Source organism: Punica granatum, chromosome 7 (genome assembly GCF_007655135.1).
Source record: "Punica granatum isolate Tunisia-2019 chromosome 7, ASM765513v2, whole genome shotgun sequence".
Classification (NCBI taxonomy): domain Eukaryota; kingdom Viridiplantae; phylum Streptophyta; class Magnoliopsida; order Myrtales; family Lythraceae; genus Punica; species Punica granatum.
Genome location: NC_045133.1, coordinates 24,916,866 through 24,939,554, shown reverse-complemented (window position 1 = coordinate 24,939,554; position 22,689 = coordinate 24,916,866). Strand labels below are relative to the sequence as shown.

The window sequence follows — 22,689 nt, the reverse complement described above, 5'->3', positions numbered from 1 at the left end:
AACATGAGAATAACCCACAGATGTGAGAGAAAGCAAAGACTAACAACAAAATGGAATTTGATCAAATATCTCACTCAAGTACATGAGATCCTAAAACCGAAGGCGCAATATCAGATATAATCAAAATAGCCGTCCAATGCACCATCTTACTTACTTGTGATTATTTCACCTTCTTCTATATTATAAACGAAGTTTGATACACCATTTTCACTCTCCCACCAATTAAAGCTTTTATTTTACAATCTTTACGGCTCTAAAAACTGATTTATATAAAGAAGAGAGAGTAGCAGCGAAACTTGCTATTCTTCCTTATGAAGAGGGTGAAGAATCACGTGAACTCCATGCTGCGGACGAGTTGTTAGGATCTGAGTCGGCGAGTGAACATAGGCCGGGGACAGTGTGAAGCTATAACGCTGGAGAATCATGGAAATGGCAATTTTCGCTTCAGTGATTGCAAAGTTCATGCCTACACAGTTCCGAGGCCCCATCCCGAATGGCAGGAAGACGGCTGGATTATTGTTGGTGGCTTTAGCAACACCCTCTGAGAACCTCTCGGGCTTAAAGAGATGAGCATCTTCTCCCCATATTTGAGGGTCATGATGGACCTTGAGGTTTGCTACTAAAATATGCATGTTGGCAGGAACGACGAGCTTCCCGAGCCTATCTTGCCTGCTAACTTCTCGGGTCAGTGAAATCACTGGAGTGTACAGTCGTAGTGACTCATTGATGATCATGGTCATCTGCAAAATAAAGATAGAATTACGACAATGAGGAAATGTTTTCACTCATCGAAGAAGACATGAAAGCATAGACAGCAAGAGCACACTAACCCAGTGTTAGGTTCCAAAAAATTGAAAAGTTTTTCCAAATTTCTGTTTCTCATTTTCCCTTCTTTGAAACGAGAGCATGCAACGGAAAACTTGTCGTAGGATATGGAACCTTTTGCATTCATCTCTTGTTTTAAAGTCCAATCTGGCATTTCTTTCAACATATACAACATTTTTCCAACAAAGGACATATTTTCACGAAGAAATGAATGAAACCAATGGATTCACGTCCACAGCGAATATAACTAAGAGTTGATATAGAGGTTTCTTACTGTCTTCAATTTCGTGATGCCATCATGATATGGATCTCGCTGGCCAAACACATAGAGAACCTCCTTCCTTGCCTCTTCTTGCCAATCAGTATAAACCGCAAGGAGGAAGAGCGTCCATGTGAGCATAGTGTTTGTTGTTTCTTGTCCGGCTACATAAAACGTCTTGCATTCATCCACCACGTCATCAATTGTGATTCTCTTTTTCCTGTCCTCTTCAAGAAAAGCCTGCATGAGTAAACCTAGGAAGTCATTCCCGTACCCATCTAACTCCCCATAAGCAATCTTTTCCTCTCTCTTCTTGATTATCCGTAATATAGCATCGCGTATTCCTTTCTCAAGCTTCTCTCCCTCGATTTCATCTGCTGTTTTCCAAATCTTACTGCCCAGACAAACACAGTTCAAGCAATAATGAGTGTTTAGTTGTGAAAATCTAAAGTATTTGTCAATTTTGACATCCCAAAGGGAATGGGAAAAAAGAAAATGCATAATCTCGAGTCCTGTCACATTTCTAAACAGATACAAATAATGTGAAGTCAGTCCTCTAGCTATCTGACAAACTGGATTTAGGTTCAATCAAGTTACTGATTGGTAGAACATCGAGAGGTTAGTAAAGATCAATTTTGGTAACCTTATGCCAGGAAGCCTCAGTTTGAAAGCATTTCTGGATGTTAATACAGCCAGCCCTCTCAACATCTCAAAAATATTTCTGCCCTCGACGTAGCTGCTCCCGAATGCCGTTCTCGAGATGACCTCTGATGTCAAGAATATGAACTCTTCGAAGAACTCGATTTCTTTGCCTTCATGATCTTTCCATTTCTCGAGCATCATATGAACGCTGTCCACCACTGCTGGAAACGAACTCTACAGACCATGCGCTCCATATTATTAGAAGATCCTCAAAGACATGTTTCATGTAAGAGAAATTTCAAAGACACCCATCTACACTAAAGACTTACTTTTAAGCTTTCACCATGGAAGGCATGATTGGCCAGCTTCCGTTGTTTCACCCATTTTTCTCCTGCCGAAGTCACGAGGCCATCACCCAGGAGCATCTTTACAAAGCCCCGGATTTTGATCTTTCGGTAGTTCTTATCTTTGTTGTTTAGAACCTCTTTGATCATCTCAGGCTCTGTGACAACCAGTTGAGGCTGAGGACCAAACCAGTACAGGTAGTTCGGCCCTGCATAATTAACAAACAGTTGAAACATCTACACCCACTCAATGAAAAAGGTGTCCAGAGAAACAGTTTTCCACAATGGAATTCCATAAGGACATTCTCTTCCATTTCTCTGTATCATATTCAGCAAAGAACGAACCACAACACGAGTTTCTGTTCTCATCTCCATCCCAAACACTAAGAAATATTGGACTGAGCATACTTTCTGATGAGAAAGCAAAAATTCGTGTCTGTTTCACTACAAAGAGCAATCAAGTGATGGTGGCTCAGAGGAAGATAGATTAATACCGTAAGTGTCGACCCAAGTATGGATGTTGGGCTGAAGCCTAGGAAGTATGTCATGAGAGAGGTGGCTGGCCATGGGCCTCTCCATGGCTTCCTTTCTCATCGTAAGGATCTCCTTGGTGTTTCCATGGAGGAACCTGTAGGAAGGACCCTTTATTCCCTGAGCTGCCATCATCCTCTGTATTCGGATCGGGTTCAACCATAGCTTGTACACGACCCTTGCTAGAGCCAAACAGAGGGACAGCAATAACAGAACCAGGACAGAGCTCGAGAAGAACACCTTGCTGGTCGACCCCATGAGGAAGTGAAGAGAATGATCCATTACAGAACTATTGATTGAATGGGGAAGTGGAATATGTGTTGGGAAGATAAAGACAAGCCAGGCAGAGGCCGTCAGGTTTTGTAATGATGTGGTGGGATTGATCGGCAGAGGACAAAAAGGTAGAGATGTTGAAAGGCGTCAGCAATGAGCTCAGCAAAGCAAATCTATGGAATGGAGCAGAGGCTAAGCTTGTTTTTATTGTCGGGTTGTTCAGTTGGACCACGACATATATACAAAGTACAAACGTCAAGAATAATAAGAGAATTAGATAGCAATTTGGGCTGTTTTGGTACCCCGTAATGGGTTTTTCCAGCTCCGGACTGGTTCAGCATGGAAGGCCCGTCCCATGGTTCACGTGCAATTTTGGGACCATAATGGGATATCTGGCTTCGGGCTGAATTCCAGCCCAGTGAGGAAATATTGTTCCTGATCACGGTGCGCCGCAAAGCTCCATGAAAGAGTTTGAGAAAAAGAGCTAGATCCTTGTCTTACAATTATGGAACTTGGGACTCCGTAGGACCATCTGTACAGGCACCACGCATGGGCTGCAGTACCAACGAGTGAGCGAGAAACAGACCGGGAAGCTAAGGTGCTCAGCCTTGGGCTCTCAAGGGCGAGGCCCGGCATTCGTGAAGGGGAGCGTGACGGATATACCTTGACCTGGATATTAAAAGTTGTCAAGAATAGAGAAAAACTGGATTTCTACTCATTGGCTGTGTCCGGTTCAAGTATTGTAGGAACATTAGATTCGGTCTCTTTAGCTCCTATCAAATATAAACACCATTAGAAAACTAAATTATAATGTATACACATACATAAATATATATATATATACACACATATATATACATATATATTAGATTCAATCTGTCCATAAGCTCCCCATCATGAACCAACCTCAATTAAGATCATTAACACCCAAAATCACACATACCAGCTAACTAAGCAAATAAAGAACAGAACAATTCTTTACAAAATCTCCAACCTGGCCAACTACAATCAAAGCAACACAGATCAAAGGACTCACACTAACAGCCCATAGGGTAACTCCACTCAATACAAACGAAACTTCAGACCAATTACACGATCTAACAAGAAATAAGACCAATATCAATAACTCCAACATATGACAGCTTTCCTATCTAGTTTACGAACCCAACTCAAGATTTTAACTTAATAGAATATCTACAAGACAGTCAAGCTGTAGCAACAAAGGAAAATCAAATTTCCCGACAAGGCTCAAGAGCATCAGCAATTTCCACTTCAAATAACCAATCGATCCCCAACTCGAAATACCCGTTTCTCCAATTTCCCCAAATTCAATAACTCAACTAGCTCAATCACTCCCAGGGAACGAGAAGATGAACACAATCAAATACAAGGAAGGCTCATGACAACGGAAAAAGCAATTCAGCAAAATACCTAAACGTACCCGTTAGCGGAATGCAAGTTAAACTCTTCCACTCAAATCGATGTCTTCTCTACTTGCCCGTCTCTGTTCCGTGATCTCCCTCCCTGCCCAGCTCTTCCTAACGGCTCAATGACTTTAAGCCCAATCAATTTTTTGAGCCCATAATATATAATATATAATATACATCTATATCCAATATTATATGCATGAATATATATATATATATATATATACGCGTGAATTGCATGGTGCTCACAGTTATTAGGGGAGGTCAAAGAGCTGAAAGATTCCACTTGTTTCCCACCTGCATTAACAAAATCGAGCTCATACTTGCCTTTTATCTGGGGACAAAGGACTTCACAAAGTCCGTGTGCATCAATATTAAGAGCTCCCATACACCTTTCTTTCCGTTCTTATCTGTCAGATCCGGAAGTGACGAGGCATTGCTTGCCCTTTGTCCTGTGATCCATGACATGACAGCGAATGCAAGCGTGGAAGAATGGAATGCCTCAAGGTGTATCTCTCGTCTCTATATACAAGATGAAACAGGTTTTAGCTCCAACAACTTCTCTCAGAAATTATTTGCAAATTAAAGAGCAGTCAGATCAGAAACTTCTCAACATGGTTGCAAAAGTCGGGACTTTTACCAGCCATCTGCGCTCGATAAGCCTGCCTTCGAGTGTTTCTTATGGTTGCAGTTTCTTATTATATATATATAATAGCAACCTCAGCCTCGATATGCCTCTTTGTTTCTTATTCGATTGAATTTAATTTCGTTTTAAGCTGTAGGAGTTAGAGTGGATGAGATTGCTTAAGCTTGATTGGGTTTGATGGAAGATTGAAACTATGTGCTGATTATATATTCGATGATTAGAATTGATGAAATTGTTTGTGTAAAGAGTAGGTCTGTGATAGCTGAGTTTTGTTAAAATGAAGACCATTATGCTACTGCAATATGTATATGTATAGCTGAGCACAATCGATATTTGTAAGAATTGATTTATTGAAGGATGAGTTTAGATTGCAATTGTTAGGTTTGTTATTGATTCTTCTTGATTAAGCCCCATTTATTTGATTATGTCTTTGCTGTGAAATACGAAACAACGGGTTAGTTGGATGAATAAATTAGAGAAATCGATGGATTAGTTTAGACTAGCTCATTCAAATGTTTAGTGAACTAAGCTAGGACAAATTAATGGTGCTGAAATATACTTGTAGTTATTAGTTCTTGCTGATTTAGTTGTTGTATTGAGAGTTGGTTTTCCATTAAAGTTGTTACTCATATTTGCTTTGCTAAATTGTAAGATAGAAGTAATGGAAGTGTGAAGAGCTAGATATCCACATGAGTTTGTGAGACTAGTGGGGGATGATCTGTTGTTATCTTTCTCTGTGTATTTGGATGTGGCCACTAAACCCATTATACCTACCTTTGGATTATCAACATTCTAAGTTAGTATTTAGCTTAGACAAGTTATTATAATTTTTATAAATAATATTGGGTAGGCAATGTTGGGAGATTATGCTTTGCTACCTTGAGTTTCATGATGTCGGAATTCTGGTATAGAGTATTATCTGGTTGTTGCTACTACCGTGATTATATATATTTTTGGTCTTTTATGATTCTCTCATTTACCTAGAAATTGACAAGAACAATCGGGATTGTTTAAATGGGAAATATGGAGATTGTTTAAGTAGTTTTTGACATAGATGAGAAATGGACATAATGAATATAGTATAAATCAGGACTTATCGGAAATAATAGGTTCTAAAGAAAAATGTGGCAGGTACAGGAAGCCGTAATGGTATTATGTTAATTATTATCTAAATTTATATTTGCATATCATAGGGATCGAGGGGACTGAATTCTTGCACTCTGAAGGTTCGAGCCAATGAGCTTATCTTTCTTGGAGGTTTCGGTGAGTACCTTATTCCATTGTGAAATGATATATATATATATATATCTATTACGTTAAGTGGATGGTAATGATGGTGTGATTAATAGAATTGGTTATAATAAGAGGATTTGAGAGACGTTATCTATTATGTTATAGTGTCTGTTTGAGGGTATGTGATTATTGTTATCATTGCAAGAGCTTTAGCTGGTAATAATTGTATGAAGTGTATAAATTGATTTATGCGGATATAGGATAAGTGATGGATTCTGATATCATTATAAGAGACATGAATTGTATGGATGTTATTATTAAAGGAAACATTGTGATAATTTGGGAACAAAGGTTTGGTGTGGCTATATGATATTAGATGGCATGGTTGCAGCGTGATTGTGTATGCTGATTGTGTGTGAGATATGTGATGATAACATGTTGTTATTGTAATGTGATTGGGATTATGTTTGTGTATACTGATATTATTTGATTGTTTATAGCCATGGGATCGCTGATCCGGCGGTTTATAAATAGGACGCCTAGACCGCTGATCCGGCGGGATACAAAAAGGGATGCCTAGACCGCTGATCCGGTGGTATATAAATAGGACGCCTAGACCGCTGATCCGGCGGAATACAAAAAGGGATGCCTAGACCGCTGATCCGACGGGATACAAAAAGGGACGCTTAGACCGCTGATCCGGCGGGATATAAAATGGACGTCTAGACTCCTACTGCAGGAGGATAATGGGCAGCCCCCGCTTATGAGAAATGAAGTGAGGAATTTGTGGATATGAGTGCGGGTCACGGTACCGTCACAACTCAGTTGCGAGGAAATGCAACCCTATGGCTATATTTATTGATTGTACTATATATTATTTGTCTGATCTGATTGCTATAAATGTGTTGATTGTTGATGTTGTTTGAAGTTGTTCTATGGAAGTCGTGCTGTTTGTTAGAACTGGATACATTCAGTATATGAATGTTAAGTAGTGCTAAGTTAATAGTTAATTTTACTATTACTATATGGTTATAAATATGATTGATTGTTTAAGAATTAAGTTAGTAAATATCTGTGGATAATGTATACCATGTGGTATTAATGAATTAAATGACGGCCTGGGTATGCTAATACTATCTATGTTCATTTATATATATATATATATATTAGTTACTAATAGTACATTTCACTCTGGAACTTTGTGCTCACTGAAATGCAGCTCACACTCTACATATATTTTTCCAGATAAGCTTCTAGCTACACAGGAGAACTTTTTGGACATCAGGGATCAGCTCAGAGGATTACGTAGAAACCTTAATTATTAGATAGGTATTCTTTTTGTATAGAAAATATTTGAATATATATGTTACGAGCTGAAATTTTTATTTAGTTGGTTTAGTGGTGTGGCTCTCTTAAAATGTATATATATGTATATGAGAGTTTACTGGTTTGGTTATATATTTTGAGAGTTATGGAAAGCAAGTTTTATATGAATAGTTTATGTGATAATGGATATCGAGGAAATATAGGCGGAGTTCAGCTGAAATTTCGAGTCGTGACAGTTTCCGAAAGCATTCTCAGGTGTTTGGTGAAAGCAAGAGTTTCCCTTCTCAACAGTCTCAACCATTAAACAGTTTTGTAGCATCTACAAAAAATCATTGTAAAAAATACAATCGAGAAATGATGAATTCATATTAGATATAATTCTCTGTCCCAAGCTTTCTCCAGGTGGACTTTCAATATGTTCTCTGCTCTTCGATCTTCAGAATTTTGCATTGTGGGATAACTAACAGGAAAAGCATATCTAAAGTAAATACTTGTGCATTGTTTCTTACTTATTACCAACTCATGTTAATTTTACCTCATTTACAATCGTTTGAGTCAAGGCCGTCAGGATACCAGTTGTCCTCCCAAAAGCAGACCAGATCATCAAGATTGGAAAAAACTGTGAATATAAATCAGATTATTGATGAATCATGTGAAAGTAATAACTGATGCATCATATGCATCTTATTATACCTACAAAACCAAACAACCGATTAAACTATTATTTAAGTCGTTGAATTAATCACCAGAAACCATTATTTTTGGCTTATTCATGAACCTCGTGATGGCTTTCTCACCCTTATTAGCATATATAATATGCAGCAGGTGGGAGAACTCGAAACAGCATAATAGCAATAATTCAGGTAATTGATCATTTCTGACAACTCTTGGCATAAAATATGCCTTCTTGAATATATAACAGAAGATTATTATAATTTATAACAGGAGCTAACAGCTGTAACGATTCCACTTGTCCGAGAAGATAAGAACCTCATGCATGAGTATTAATATTGATGCACATTGCCTGTGTGCATTATTATCTAAATCTTTTTGGACACCTATCTTGTTCAGAAGATCTTTTGAGATCTGAAACCCGATGCCTTGTTGGTTCTCTGTCCGGAGATCCACAACATGAAACATATGTGTGGTGATGCTGTAATAGCTATCTCGTATAATGCTCGCCGTGTACATAACTATTATTATCGGTTAGGCCTTTCTTATTTATTTCTAGGATCCAAAGCTGACGATGGCTTGTCGGTCTCTGTCTGATGATCTGTGACATGATGGCAGATGCAAGCGTGGAAGAATGTGATGCTTTAAAGGCTATTCATAGCCCCTCTATATAAACAAAGAGGGAGAGGTTCAGCTTCAAAGTCCTCTCTAGAGCCATTTGCAAATCAAAAAGTTTGCCGAGACAAAGAAACTTCTCCGTCTAAACAATGGCTGCTAGCCATATTCGCTCGAACAGTTTGCCCTCGAGGACTCACCCTCTAAGCAACATTGTCGAGGAGAAGTTGCAGAGGTTGAGATCCTCTGAAGGCACATCCACGTCCTTGTCAGTGTGCCGAAAGTTGGGAGGGCTCAAGAATCTTTATGACAGCGTGGATGATTGGCTTCAGTTGTCCCTCACACAACAGATTCTGTCCAGGCAGAACAACAGGCAATGTGTAGAACATTTGTTGGAGGGATCAGTCCAGACGTTGGATGTTTGTGCGACCCTCCGAGAAGTCCTGTCACAAATGAAGGAGAGCCTCCGAGAATTGGAATCATCTCTACGGAGGAGGACTGCCTTGGCAAATAAACTCGACCCATACATTACATCGAGAAAGAAGATGAAGAAAATCATCTGCAGGATGATGGAGAATCTGAAAAAGATGGAGAAGAAGCAAAACATCGTAAAGAAGGACAACCAAGTGGAGCAAGAAGCTGCTCGTAGCATTCTAAAGGAAGTCGAAGAGACCAGTATCTCAGTGTTCGAGTCCTTCCTCTGCTTCCTTTCCAAGCCAAAGACGAGATCCAGTGGTTGGTCTTTGGTTTCAAAAGTGGTGTCATCGAAGCGAATTTCCTGTGAGGCAGCTGCAGATGCCAGTGAAGTAGAAGAATTGGACATTGAATTGCTCATCATGAAATCCAATAAAGACAACAGTATTCTAATGCGTGATGTGCAGAAGCGAGTTGAGGCATTAGAGTCGAGCATTCGGGAAATCGAGGAGGTCTGTGAATGTGTTTATAGGAGTTTAGTGAAGACGAGAGTTTCCCTTCTAAACATCCTTGACCACTAGAGTCTTGTTCCATCAACAGTTTCGTAGCTTGTACAGCAAAACATTGTAATATTCAGAAGCGAGAGTAATTGATCTTTGCTAGCAAATACTGTTCTTCTGAACATGTTTCCAATTAAACCTTTGTTTTCGATATCTCTTCTGGATCAACCGATCATATTGACCGCATTCTGTCACGCCCCATTTTCGAGCAATTGGAATGTGACTGGCTGCTCACTAAAAGGTCAAGACAAACCTCTGGGCAAGCAAAGACATCTACCAAACCCAACTGCTTTGCGATCCAAAGTTGTCCTTTATTAAACATAACCTCCAAATACGTCGGTTCATAATGAGATCTTAGAGTAAAAGTTCTCTATACCATTAAAACTCCTAACAACTCCATAATTCTAACAAATACGAAAATAACCCAATGGTACGATATCCTAGTGCATTAGCTCTGAAATTCTCCTGAACCTAAATCTGGGGAAAAATATAATAAAGGGTGAGCAATCCACATGCTCAGTAAGTAATTAAAACTCACTCCTACCGGATTAAGCATCGAATATTATAAAAATTTACTTTTAAACATTTCATAAACATAAACAATATGATAATAAGTTACAAACTATTCATTTAAACATGCAGCCACAAAATCTCATCTGAATAAAACAAATATCTTCGAGGTTCAGTAAGTCATGCACCTGATATAAACGTTCAAACATATTCATAAATACGATTTCAAACATTGATACCAAAAACAATTTTGCTCATTGCCTTAAGCACTACGGTGCCATTTCATCCTGTCACACAGTCCCGTACTTACATATACCAGATTTACCGCTGATAATGGTCCACTAATACTAGTTTCGCCTATTAGTAACGGTCCAGACATTGAACTACTAGATCTGCCGCTGGCTCGGTCCAAACAATATAGTATCGCGATACTCAATAATGTAGTATGCAAATGAGCCTTAAAAACGCAATACTTCCATTTCCAATGAATTCCATAATCACAAATACTTTTCGATTACTGTGAATGTGTCAATAATCCAAACAGTTCCCATCCAAAGTATTTTACAATTTCAAATCACTTTTGTCCAATAATCAGAAATTAATAGTTTAATATTTAAATAATTTCGGATACTCAAAATAATACCATAAAGCATAATTAATTAATATTTTCTACCATCGTAAATCAAAAATTCAATTTTCATAATCTTTTTGTCCTAAAACCGATTCAATAAAACAATATCACTTGTCAATGAGCTCCGATACTTGATCCTTATTTTGAAAATCACAAATCATTTCATGCTCAATTAAAAATAATTATCTTTCAATGATATAGCAGTTTGAATAATTTTCATGACATGCATAGAAATTCCATTTCATATTTCGCAAACAATAGAAATGAGTCCGGGTTACTTGCTTTTGCTATCCCCGAATTTATCAACTCACAGACAAAGATTCAGATTAAGAAAATGAACCTAAAATAGAAGTATAAGGCCACTATTAATTCTAACTTTTAATATAACCTATATAGGCTGAACAGTTTCTGAAATCGAAAGACTAAAATACCCCTCATTACCGCCTAAAGGTCATAACTCGATCGAAATAGCCTAAGATGTTCGAAACAGAATTCAGCACTTTTAAAATCAATTTTATGATTCAAGATCCAAAGTTTCAGAAAAATAATTTTTTCTTCAGAAAGACCAAAATCGACTTAATCGAAACCAAATGCATTCATTTTTTATATAAAAATTATTTTTTAATTTTCTGGAATTATAAACAGAATATCCAAATGCATGCTAGAGTTCTCACGAGGCCAGAAACCTGACAATTTCATTTATTTCCAAGAATACCTTAAATATTTATATTTTCAGAAAAATCCCAGAAAGTTACAGAAAATAGGAAATCGAAATACGAATTTGTACATGTAAAAATCATTAAAATCGGACATTAGGAAGCATAAAACTAGCCTCCTGAAGTTGTTGTGCTTCACTAGAATGGGCAGGCCGGAACTGTCTGTCAGGCCAACTTCAAAAGAGTGTTTCTATCTCCACAAAACTCGGATTTTGGCGTTTTAGGTGTCTATCAAACAACAGGCTATGGCGTTAGAATCAAATACAGGTCCAAAAGACGAAGAAAACAGATCAGAAAACCGGCTCAAAAAATCACTTTTCATCATGTTTGCAGAAACTTAAAACAGGATATCTTTCAAACGATTCAACCAAATTCGATTCTATAGCATCCTAGTGATCAGAACAATGAAAAAATGTAAAAATTTTGGTCAGTAAATGTCCCAACAAAGAGTTGCCATTAACTAGCCTACTAGCTTTTCTCTCTCAAGGATAGTTAAACCAAAACCAGAACGATGCAAATAAATCAGAAACGAGACCAAGAACTTACCGAGTAGAATGAAAAAGATGTTATTAAGATCATGCAGCCTCTGCCTAACGATCTACACTTTGAGGTAACTCTCATTGTTGTCTAAATCATGGAGACTGGTAAATGTAGTGGCACTCATCATATTTTACTTCTGTAACCAGATGACTGATGCAACCTACTCGTTAAGCCACATGAATCATTCAGCCATAAAAAGCACATTCATTCATGGACCTGGTGAAGGCCTTCCTTGAGGAGGCATGAAGAAAAGGTGTTGATATTTCTTTAGTCTGCCATGGGCAATGCATATTTGGTGCTGTCGAAGAATTCCAAACATGACACCGCTGTCCGCTAGAAAAATAGACTGGGAGAGTCTACGAAGACCTTGTGACTTGTATAGCATCTCTGGCAGAACATTGTTCACGCAGTTATCACATCTGACAACTTTGGGACTAAAGAAACCTTTTTGCATGAAGAAAACAACAGAGACTGTAAGCCTAACACAACCTCCCAGTCATAAAGATGCTTCTTGTCTCTCATCGCATTATCAAAACATCAATGTAAAATTAAAAAAAAAATAACAAATGATTCTCACCGTGTGCTCAGTGTATATATTTATTTCTGAGATCCAAAACTGACGATAGACTTGTCGGTTCTCTGTCTGATGATGATCTGCGACATGATAGCAGATGCAAATGTGGAAGAATGTGATGCTCTGACGGTTATCATAGCCCCTTTATATAAAGGAAGAAGAAGAGCTTCTGGCTTCAAAGTCCTCTCTAGTCTAGAGCGATTTGTGACTCGGAAAGTTTACCAAGACAAGGAAACTTCTGTCTTAAAAGAACAATGGCTGCCAGCCACATCCGCTCAAACAGTTTGCCTTCTAGCACTCACCCTCTAAGCAATACTGTCGAGGAGCAGTTGCAATGGTTGAGATCCTGCGAAGCAACATCTTCATCCTCGTCCATGTGCCAAAAGTTGGGAGGACTCAAGGATCTTTATGACAGCGTAGATGATTGGCTTCAGTTGTCCCTCGCACAACAGGTTCTGTCTAACCAGAACAACAGGCAATGCATAAAAGACTTGTTGGACGGGTCTTTGCAGACATTGGATGTTTGCGGAACCCTCCTTGAAGTCCTAACACAGATGAAGGACAGCATCCGAGAATTGGAATCTTCTCTTCGGAGGAGGACTGCCTCGGCTAATGAACTCGACGCATACATTGCATCAAGAAAAAAGATGAAGAAAGTCATCTGCAGGATGATGGAGAATCTGAAAAAGATAGAGAAGAAGCAAAATATCCTAAAGAAGGAAGACAAAGTCGAGCAAGAAGCTGCTCTTAGCATGCTAAGAGAAGTCGGACAGATCAGTCTCTCAGTGTTCGAGTCCCTCCTCTCCTTCCTTTGTAAGCCAAAGACGAGGTCCAATGGTTGGTCTTTGGTTTCAAAAGTTGTATCATCTAAGCGCATTTCCCGTGAAGCGCTAACCACTGCCAGTGAAGTAGAAGAGTTGGACACTGAATTGCTCGTTCTGAAATCGGGCAAAGACAAGAATATCCTAATCCACAATGTGCAGAAGCATGTTCAAGCATTAGAGTCGAGCATCTGGGAAATCGAGGAGGTCTCTGAATGTGCTTTCAGGAGCTTACTGAAAACGAGAGTCGCTCTTCTAAACAATCTCAACCACTAGTCAATTTGTAAATCAAAAGTTTTGTAGCTTGTACAGAAAATCATTGTAAAAACAAACATGTTTGATATAATTCTCTATCCTGAGTTTTTTTTCCTGCCATCTTTCAATTTGTTTTCTGCTCGTTGACCTTCAGAATATTGCCTTGTGCGGTAACGGGACTGCCCTCAATTAGCTTCTATCATCAAAATCAGATCTAAAGTAAACACTTACCCTCATTGTTGTTACTCATTACAAACTCTCGTTGATTTACCTCTTCAATGATAGAATCACTCAAGGCTGTCAACATTCCAGTTGTCCTTGCAAAAGCAGACCAGATCATCAAGATCTACAACTACTATCAATATAATTCACATTATCAACTAAATCATGTGGACATGTGAATGCATCGACTGATATGCATGCATATTTTATTTATAAAACCAAAGGACCAAATTAAAATATTCCTTAAGCCACATGAGCTATTGAACAAAAACAATTATTTTTTGGATGTGATAGTCTTCTCACCAGAATGAGCATATCACACTTAGCAGGTTGGAAAACTCTAAACAACATAATGGCAATGATCTGCCATTATCATTTCTTGCATTTATGAAACAGATGATACAGGAGCTCACAGGTATACAGATTCCGCTTGTCCTGTTGGGCAAGAACAATGGCAGCACATTGCATGTGGCGTCAATATTTAAAGCCTTTAGACACATCCTTAATCAGAGGAATCATAGTTTGAGATCTGAAACCCCAGGCGCTGTTGGTTCTCTGTCTGAAGATCCACAACATGACAAGGCAATGCGTTCGTGGGGATGCGGTAATGGCTTTATCACATATTCTCGCCGTGTGCATCATTATTATTATCAGTTAGACCTTTCTTATTTATTTCTAAGATCCAAAATTGACGATTATTTGTCGGTTCTCTGTCTAATGATCTGTGACATAATAGCAGATGAAAGCGTGGAAGAACGTGATGCTTTTAATGGCTACCCGTAGCCTGTCTATATAAACAAAGAGGAAGGGGTTCTGGCTTCAAAGTCATCTCCAGAGCCATTTGTGAATCAAAAATTTCACCAAGACACAGAAACTTCTCTTTTGTAAAGAGAACAATGGCCGCCAGCCACATCCGGTCGAACAGTTTGCCTTCTAGCACTCACCCTCTAAGCAATACCGTCGAGGAGCAGTTGCAAAGGTTGAGATCCTCCGAAGCAACATCCTCGTCCTCATCAGTGTGCCAAAAGTTGGGAGGGCTCAAGGATCTTTATGACAGTGTAGATGATTGGCTTCAGCTGTCCCTCGCCCAACAGGCTCTGTCCAACCAGAACAACAGGCAATGCGCAGAAGACTTGTTGGACGGGTCTCTGCAGACATTGGATGTCTGCGGAACCCACCTTGAAGTCCTATCACAGATGAAGGAAAGCCTCCGAGAATTGGAATCTTCTCTCCGGAGGAGGACTGCCTCGGCAAATGAACTCGGCGTCTACACTGCATCGAGAAAGAAAATGAAGAAAGTCATCTGCAGGATGTTGGAGAGCTTGAAAAAGATGGACAAGAAGCAAAACATCCTAAAGGACACCCAGGTAGAGCAAGAAGCTTCTCTTGGCATGCTAAGAGAAGTCGAACGGATCAGCATTTCAGTGTTTGCGTCCCTTCTCTGCTTCCTTTCTAGGCCAAAGACAAGATCCAATGGCTGGTCTTCGGTTTCGAAACTTGTGTCATCTAAGCGCGTTTCCTCTGAAGCGGCTGCAGATGCCAGTGAAGTAGAAGAGTTGGACAGTGCATTGCTTCTCCATAAATCTGGCAAAGACAATAATGCTCTAATGCATGATGTGCAGAAACGAGTGGAGGCATTAGAATCAAGCATTCGGGAAATCGAGGAGGTCTCTGAATGTGTTTTCAGGTGTTTAGTGAAAACGAGAGTGTCCCTTCTAAACATTCTCGACCACTAGACAGTTTATTGTTCTTGGATGGGAGATATTCATTAGGATTGAGGGCATTCCATCAACAGTTTTGTAGCTTGTATAGTGAAACATTAAACATAAAAGCAAGAGTCGACTGATTTATGCTAAATCAAATACTGTTCTATCTGAACTTATTCTGAATGAAACCTTTTCCATATCAATCCTTAGTCATCAAAACATATTCGCCAATCCCAATAACTGAGTATGTAACAGCATGTGAATACTTTCCGATTCCCATGATGAAATTACTGAGGTCGTTTACTTGAAGTGGTAATCGCTTTAAGAAGTTAAATTACTTGAGCACTTTGCTGAACTAGCTAGAGCTAGTTCAATATTTCATAGATCCCACATTTGAATCACATAATTATTTCTGCATATAAATGATTGTGCGTAAAATATAGGCGAGACTGATGCATTGCTAGAGCTAGTATGAGCTTATACTGTGAATAGAGTTTATGCTTTAACTTCGAGCAGGTAAGTAAGAAAATTTGAATAATTCCACATCCCAAGTGATACGGTATCTCGAACTATTTAATCTGTGTTATTTGCCTGGCAATCTCCCATCTTCTTTGAGCTTATGGAGGCAAACAAGCTCGACCTGGTGGCTATTAATTATAACTGCTACTACGAGGCCATACTTGTATTGTTTGAAATCTCGAAACATGGCAGCGCAGAGAGAGCCTCAGAAGATGGGCCTATTCCACGTATTTATCAGTAAAATAGTATTTGTATTGTAAGTGGCAGTATTTTAAATCACATCCAACGACTGTCAGCGTATTTCCACGAGCTCAAAGTCCTACAGATTCCACTTGTCCCCTGGCTGCATCATTGATACTAGGTTTACCTGATAGCAGCATTAATATAGTTGTCTTTGTCCAAGCAGAATGGCAGTACACTTGCATCAATATCAATCTCTTCGAGATCCAAAGCCGACGGAACATTGTTGGCTATCTGTCTGACGCTGCGTGACATGACAGAAAATGCAAGCGGGGAAGATGGGATGCTTCAAAGACTATATTTATCTATATACACGAGATGAAACATGTTTTGGATCTGGCAAGTTCTCTCAAAAAATCCATTTGCAAATCAAAGATTGGCAACATAAGAAACATTTTCATCTGAAGCAAAATGGCTGCAGAAGTGGACATTAGTAAATCTAGGAGCTATCTCCGCTCAACAGGCCTGCCTTCGAGTGCGGATCCTTTAATCGCGAGTGTCAAGGGAGGCCCCAAATGTACGACCGTGTTGACGATAGGCCTCTATTGTCAACCCACATGTTCTACTGGGCGAAGGCAACTAGGCCTTCCATCTCCTGACAAAAACCTTAAATCCCCTTTGTCGCCAGATATCCTCAACACCAAGGTATCTCGTAAATTTAATTTTCCTCAAATAACTCCTTTTGATGGAAAAACAGATCCAGTCAACCATGTGCGTCGCCACATCACATCGCTTCTCGAAAGAGGCGTTTCCAAGAACCTCCAATGCTTGCTGTTTCCTATGACCCTCAATGGGATTGCCTCCAACTGGTTTCACTCGTTGTCTCCTGGCTCCATCACCAGCTTCAAGCAATTGCATGAGTTATTCATCCAAAGATTCGCAGCAACTCGGCGAGTGAAAAGTGATCTGAATGAGTTATTCACCTTGGAGCAAAAAGAGGGAGAGACACTTCGAGCATGGTACGAGTGCTTCATCAAGGTCATCACCGAGATAGAGAGCTTGACCCCTCACGAAGGGATGTCTGCCTTCCAAAGAGGTCTCGGGAAAGGGCGCTTAAGAAGAGTCTCACTGTTACATCTCCGCAGGACTTTGCTAATCTAGCAACTCGTGCCCAGAAGTTCATAGCCCTGGAAGAAACTCTTTCGAGTCAGAATGAATGTGCAAGAGAGAAGCGAAAGGACCATCCCGGGAGTGACAGAAAGGTGGAGCGACGCCCACCTCCACAGTTCGAAAAGTTTACACCCCTCAATTAGTCCAGGTCTACTGTGCTCTATGAAATTGAGCGCCAAGGTCTAGCCACTCCAACAAAGGTTTTTAAGAAAGGAGACTTGGGTGCGAGTCCGACAAGTATTGTCACTACCATAAAGCTTGGGGACATGACACTGAGCGCTGTCAGGCGTTGAAGAACGACATAGAGAATTTGATTCAAGCGGGACACTTGCTGTTATTTTTTCAGCGACAGGGTCGAGAAGGCCGCTCGCAAAGCCCTCCTCATTCTTATACCCCTGATCAGAGAGCAAAGAAGGCACTCCACGAGGATTTCAGTTTATAAGGTTCAACTTTGACAAGATGCTCTATCTACATGACTACCGCCATTGCCGCCCTACTCTCAGAGGACCTAGGCCTCTGGTTTCTACACTAGTGGATTAAGGGGCATTCTCTTTCTATGCCGAAGGATCCTATGGGGTCCTAGCTTTCTACAGTAAAGGGGTCCTCACTTTCAATTTCGATGGGTTTTCTTACCTCTCGTTGAGGACTACGTTCCTCACTTTCTACCCGAGGGCCTACGGTGTGGGGATTCCTCACATCTGTTTGGGAACCACGACAATCGTTTTCTACAACAGTGGATCTTGGCATTTTCTTTCTACAGCAAATGATCTATCGCTTTCTACACCGGTAAATCTCCTCATCTTCGCTAAAAAATGTCTGCACGAACACCTGAATTGACGGGCCATTTCCGCTCGAACAGCTTACCTTCGATAGCCTCCTTTTAACGGCTAGTCTCGAGGAGCAGTTGAGTCGGCTACAATCCTCAGAAGCAGCATCCTCCTCTTCTTCAGTGTGCCAAAAATTGGGAGGCCTCAAGGATCTTCATGACAGTGTAGATGACTGGCTTCATGACAGCAGGCTCTGTCCAATCAGAACAGCAGGAAAAGCATTGAAGACTTCTTGGATGGATCTCTAAGGACATTGGATGTCTGTGGGACCCTCCAAGAAGCCTTCTCGCAGGTTAAGGGAAGCCTCCGGGAATTGGAATCATCCCTCCGTAGGAAAGCTACATTGGCAGATGAGCTCGAGATATACATCAGGTCGAGAAAGAACATGAAAAAAGCTCTGCAGGACACTGCAGAGCTTGAGAAAGATGGAGAAGCAGAAGTTCCAACAAAGAGACGTTGAGCAGGAGCAAGCTGCTCTTGACATCCTAAAAGAAACTGAAAAGATGAGCATGTTGGTGTTCAAGTCACTCCTCTGCTTCCTCATGAAGCCAAAGACAAGATCAATCGGCAGGTCATTGGTCTCAAAGGTCCTCTCATCAAAACGAGTATCTTGCGAAGGAAAAAAAGATGCCAATGAATTGGAAGAATTGGAAATCCAGCTGAATGCTCTATAATCGGGCAAAGACAGCAGTGTACAAGTACACACCGTGTTAAAACAATTGGAGGCGCTGGATTCGAGCATGCGGGAAATCGGGAAGGTTTTAGAATGTGTTTTCCAGTGTTTGATGAAAACAAGGTTTACACTTCTCAACATCCTCAACCATTAGACTGTTTGTTGGCCATCACCGGTGGCAATACACTGATAGCATTCCATCAATAGTCTTTGTAGCCTGCACAGCAACATTGTAAATATGCAGGATTACCTATACATCAATACAGAGTGGATTGAATACCATATCCCAAGCTTGTTCCTATTTAACTTAATATCTGATTTCCTTGTCGTACATCATCCAACTCCCAAACCATGATTCAAAATTTGCCTGGAATTTCATTCTGGAAACAACTTATAATGTACAACCGATAGCTTCTACATTATGAAGATACAAAAATACATTGACACAAAATCAGTACAGAACAATGCTATCTCCGAAACTGCTCTGAGAGTTTCATTAAGCTATATGTCTCAGCATCAGGCCTTGCCCCTCCTAAGATCATTCTTCTCAAGAGATTCGGATCATAAACCTTTGCCTTCACATATGCCTTAATCAATGTATTGTACACAAACGTATATCTCGTATACTTTGCTAGAGCAAGCTCCTTGAATAACTTCTCCGCATTATCGACATCCCCCTTCTCTGCAAAAATCTCTATCATTGAAAATGTGGTCTCTAACCACGGCGTTGATCTCTGGATTCTTGTGCTTGTCCTCAGTTGAGACCCTCTATCAAGAGTCTTCAGGGCTTCGTCTACTAAACCTGCTTTCAAGCAGCCCAAAGCGAGATGCCTGTAAGTTATTGAATTGGGCTTGCACCCATTGTCCGCCATTTGTCGGAAAAGAGCCGATGCCTTGTTGATGAGCCCGTGCCTGCAGTAAACTGAAATTACCGAGTTGAATTGCTCCGTTAATTTCTGGCCTTCTGCTGAACTGATCTCGAACCACAGCTCTTCAGCACGAGAAACTAGCCCAATCCTCCCAAATGCTTCTATTGCCAACATATAACTCTTGGACCGAACATTGGGCAACTCTTTCACGGTGCTCCAAATTCGTTCCAACTGTCTTTCCTTTCCGAGTGACCCATACAATATAAGGAGGACATCAAGCGTGGACCAATTATTCCCAGTGATAGACTTTTCTATACCCTCGACATAAGCCTCGGCGGCAGTATACAGCCTTGCAACAGCATGAGCAGTTGCTAATATGCAATAAGAAACCTCATTTGGCTCGACTTTCATTCGATCCATTTCGCCATAAACTTTGACTAGACTCTCAATGTTATGTTCATTGGCCTCTATTTTCATGAGGATATTATAGGTGGAAACGTGTGGGGACACCTTATCGGCCTTCATCTGAGTGAGGATCTTTGGGATGAATTTTCTACGACTGGAGGAGGAATGGAGAATAATAAGGCGGTTAAAAACCAGATACGAGATAGGGTAGCCTAGCTCCCTCATTTTCCTCATGTAGACTAAAGGAAGCCTTATTACGCCCTTCTCTAGGCAAACTATCACGAAATTGTTGTAAAGCAATTCTTTCTGAAACTCCGAAGGGATCCGCGAGAAGAGCCTCTCACCTTGGGGAATCCCGTGAAGTCTTGTCGTGAACTCCAACAGATAAGAGTACTCAAGCTCCCTGGGCCTGTATGGCCTCTCACGAATAACCCATTCCATCATCTGTCAGAAATTAACATGCTTATTATGAGTTAAAAATGTCAAATTCCATACTTGCATCAACATAAAGCCCCACCCGTTTCTTCATCATTATCAATTAGAAATTCCATATTCAATAACTTATCAAAAGGAAGTCTAGAATAATTTCTTGAATAGCTTCAATGACTTTATAACTATTTACGCGCTTACCATATTTCACTTTTAAAGTTGATAAGAAATAATGACTACTACACAAGAAAGAGATCATAAATAAAGGAAACAATAACCTCTAGAGCCCGTTTATTCAGCTTTTGCTTCCTCAGCCGATTTATAGCATGATAGACATCTCCTCTATGGATGGGAAATCCGTCGGCCATCCAACTCTGACATGCAGAACCAATGGGTTCTCCTCTCGGAAGATTCTCTATTCTATATGATAAGCACTTGGCTTGTTCCTTTGTTTCTAAACTTTCCTCGGAAAGCACAGGTGATGTCCAGGTACAGAGAAAAGTAACATGAACCCGACTGACAATTGACGTCGCAGCACGTGCTTGATGCAATCCCCGAACGAGCCCAATTCCTTGCCTAAGGAGAAGCAGGGCTCGCATTTCTGTCTTGCTGCTCTCACTGTGGTAGGCAACGAGTTAAACAATCTCCTACTCGACATCTTCCGAGCATCTCAGTCAGTTAAGTGGAGATCACACGGTCTACAACCCGTGCCAAACTAAACCTATACTGGAAATTCAAAAGCAAGTAAGATCCACGCAAGCTTTTCTCGACAATATATCAGATAATTTTCCCCACATAAAGAGAAGTAATTACTGCCAACCACCAACAGATTATCCACAAGGATAACTCAAGCTCAGCTTCACCTTTAACTACACAGTATGTCAGAAATCTCACACAGAGGATTCACTTCATATATTTGGAGATTCCGGGTTTGTTGCTTGGTCTATCAGCCGCTTTCTGGTTCATTGTAGGAAGAAAAAGGTTGAATTTTTCTTTCACCAAAATGAGTAGCATACCGTTCGATACGAAAACCGTACAAAGTATCCATTTTGTCATCTAAATTGAAATGCTGCTGTGCCCACATTACCATTACGCATATACGGACAGCCAATTAATCGAATAAGAGTTCTACTGGCAGAATCATTTCATCGAATAGCTGAGGTGCATAAGCAAGCAGAAACATCACGCCACAGAGGAAAAACGACCAGACTGAAAGGAACATTGCCAGCAGAAAAGTAAACAGAGAGAAGGCAACAGCTCTGACAGAGAGAGGGCAACAGTTCAGTAAGGGATTAATTACACCCCTCACCTGCCCAGAGATCAACCAAACCGCACAGACTGAATTGGAGCAGACGAGCGACCAGAGACACACGTAGAGAGAGAGAGAGAGAGAGAGAGAGAGAGAGAGAGATCAAACGACAGAAGAGGGGGAGAATGAAATGGGCCCGAGTCCAATTATTTCCTGACCCACAGGGCCCAAAGGTGATTGTTCATGAAATAGGCCCAGGCCCAATTCTCGCTGGCAATCTCGGTTCCGAAATTTTTTTGGACCAGATTACGACGTGTACTCAGCATAATGGCTAAGGCTAACACGCATTCAAGGCTAGGACAGATGCAGAACTTAGGTCGAGGAGGGGGCCAGCCCAAGGTAAATTTCCGGCATAAGTAATCTTTGGGAGAGCGACAACCTCCCCCAGCCCCTTCGATCCATTTATAATTCATGATTCAAATGTCAATTTCACCGTGACGAGGACAAGTGCTTCACGTGGGTTTCAAACATATGGATTGCAAGCAAATACCTCTCACGTGGATCTGTGAACATTTTGTTGATATAGAAAGAGAAATTACAAGAAAATAACATACATGGACCGCTGA

General features: G+C 40.4%; 5 protein-coding genes and 1 long non-coding RNA gene across 8 annotated transcripts; 4 read left to right on the top strand and 2 right to left on the bottom strand.

Annotated features, from left to right (window-relative positions):
• Positions 1-37: 37 nt before the first annotated feature.
• On the bottom strand, positions 38-2,941 carry LOC116215071 (cytochrome P450 CYP749A22-like). The gene is made up of 5 exons (XM_031550642.1): positions 2,565-2,941; positions 2,056-2,279; positions 1,728-1,960; positions 1,100-1,478; positions 38-740 (listed from the first exon to the last, which is right to left on the bottom strand). The coding sequence occupies exons 1-5, from the start codon at positions 2,881-2,883 to the stop codon at positions 300-302; spliced, it is 1,596 nt and encodes a 531-aa protein (XP_031406502.1). The 5' UTR covers positions 2,884-2,941; the 3' UTR covers positions 38-299.
• A 1,378-nt stretch (positions 2,942-4,319) lies between these two features.
• On the top strand, positions 4,320-7,780 carry LOC116215072. 2 transcript variants are annotated; one of them, XR_004158402.1, is made up of 3 exons: positions 4,320-4,808; positions 6,141-6,210; positions 7,426-7,780. It is a non-coding gene; the product is annotated as an uncharacterized LOC116215072 (long non-coding RNA). The 2 variants fall into 2 exon arrangements; XR_004158401.1 differs by having other exon boundaries at positions 4,320-4,843.
• Positions 7,781-8,617: 837 nt separating this feature from the next.
• On the top strand, positions 8,618-9,874 carry LOC116215058. The gene has a single exon (XM_031550620.1). It carries the CDS (start codon positions 8,946-8,948, stop codon positions 9,786-9,788), a length of 843 nt encoding a protein of 280 aa, XP_031406480.1. The 5' UTR covers positions 8,618-8,945; the 3' UTR covers positions 9,789-9,874.
• Positions 9,875-12,644: 2,770 nt separating this feature from the next.
• LOC116215329 lies at positions 12,645-14,057 on the top strand. The gene has a single exon (XM_031551000.1). The coding sequence runs from the start codon at positions 12,993-12,995 to the stop codon at positions 13,833-13,835; it is 843 nt and encodes a 280-aa protein (XP_031406860.1). The 5' UTR covers positions 12,645-12,992; the 3' UTR covers positions 13,836-14,057.
• Positions 14,058-14,891: 834 nt separating this feature from the next.
• LOC116215252 lies at positions 14,892-15,908 on the top strand. The gene has a single exon (XM_031550889.1). The coding sequence runs from the start codon at positions 14,933-14,935 to the stop codon at positions 15,770-15,772; it is 840 nt and encodes a 279-aa protein (XP_031406749.1). The 5' UTR covers positions 14,892-14,932; the 3' UTR covers positions 15,773-15,908.
• A 3,534-nt stretch (positions 15,909-19,442) lies between these two features.
• Positions 19,443-22,254, bottom strand: LOC116215557 (pentatricopeptide repeat-containing protein At1g07590, mitochondrial). 2 transcript variants are annotated; one of them, XM_031551306.1, is made up of 3 exons: positions 22,124-22,254; positions 21,093-21,535; positions 19,443-20,829 (listed from the first exon to the last, which is right to left on the bottom strand). In XM_031551306.1, exons 2-3 carry the CDS (start codon positions 21,411-21,413, stop codon positions 19,579-19,581), a joined length of 1,572 nt encoding a protein of 523 aa, XP_031407166.1. In that variant the 5' UTR covers positions 21,414-21,535; positions 22,124-22,254; the 3' UTR covers positions 19,443-19,578. The 2 variants fall into 2 exon arrangements, with proteins under 2 accessions (XP_031407166.1, XP_031407165.1); XM_031551305.1 differs by having other exon boundaries at positions 21,093-21,540; positions 22,124-22,249.
• Between the last annotated feature and the right edge of the window lie 435 nt (positions 22,255-22,689).

Coding starts and splice junctions, on each gene's coding strand:
- LOC116215071 (XM_031550642.1), bottom strand. CDS start 2,883: ATGGATCATTCTCTTCACTTCCTCATGGGGTCGACCAGCAAGGTGTTC. Junction 2,280..2,564: donor TACTTGGGTCGACACTTACG/GTATTAATCTAT, acceptor TTAATTATGCAG/GGCCGAACTACCTGTACTGG. Junction 741..1,099: donor GCATCACGAAATTGAAGACA/GTAAGAAACCTC, acceptor TTTATTTTGCAG/ATGACCATGATCATCAATGA.
- LOC116215058 (XM_031550620.1), top strand. CDS start 8,946: ATGGCTGCTAGCCATATTCGCTCGAACAGTTTGCCCTCGAGGACTCAC.
- LOC116215329 (XM_031551000.1), top strand. CDS start 12,993: ATGGCTGCCAGCCACATCCGCTCAAACAGTTTGCCTTCTAGCACTCAC.
- LOC116215252 (XM_031550889.1), top strand. CDS start 14,933: ATGGCCGCCAGCCACATCCGGTCGAACAGTTTGCCTTCTAGCACTCAC.
- LOC116215557 (XM_031551306.1), bottom strand. CDS start 21,413: ATGCGAGCCCTGCTTCTCCTTAGGCAAGGAATTGGGCTCGTTCGGGGA. Junction 20,830..21,092: donor TGAATAAACGGGCTCTAGAG/GTTATTGTTTCC, acceptor AATTTCTGACAG/ATGATGGAATGGGTTATTCG.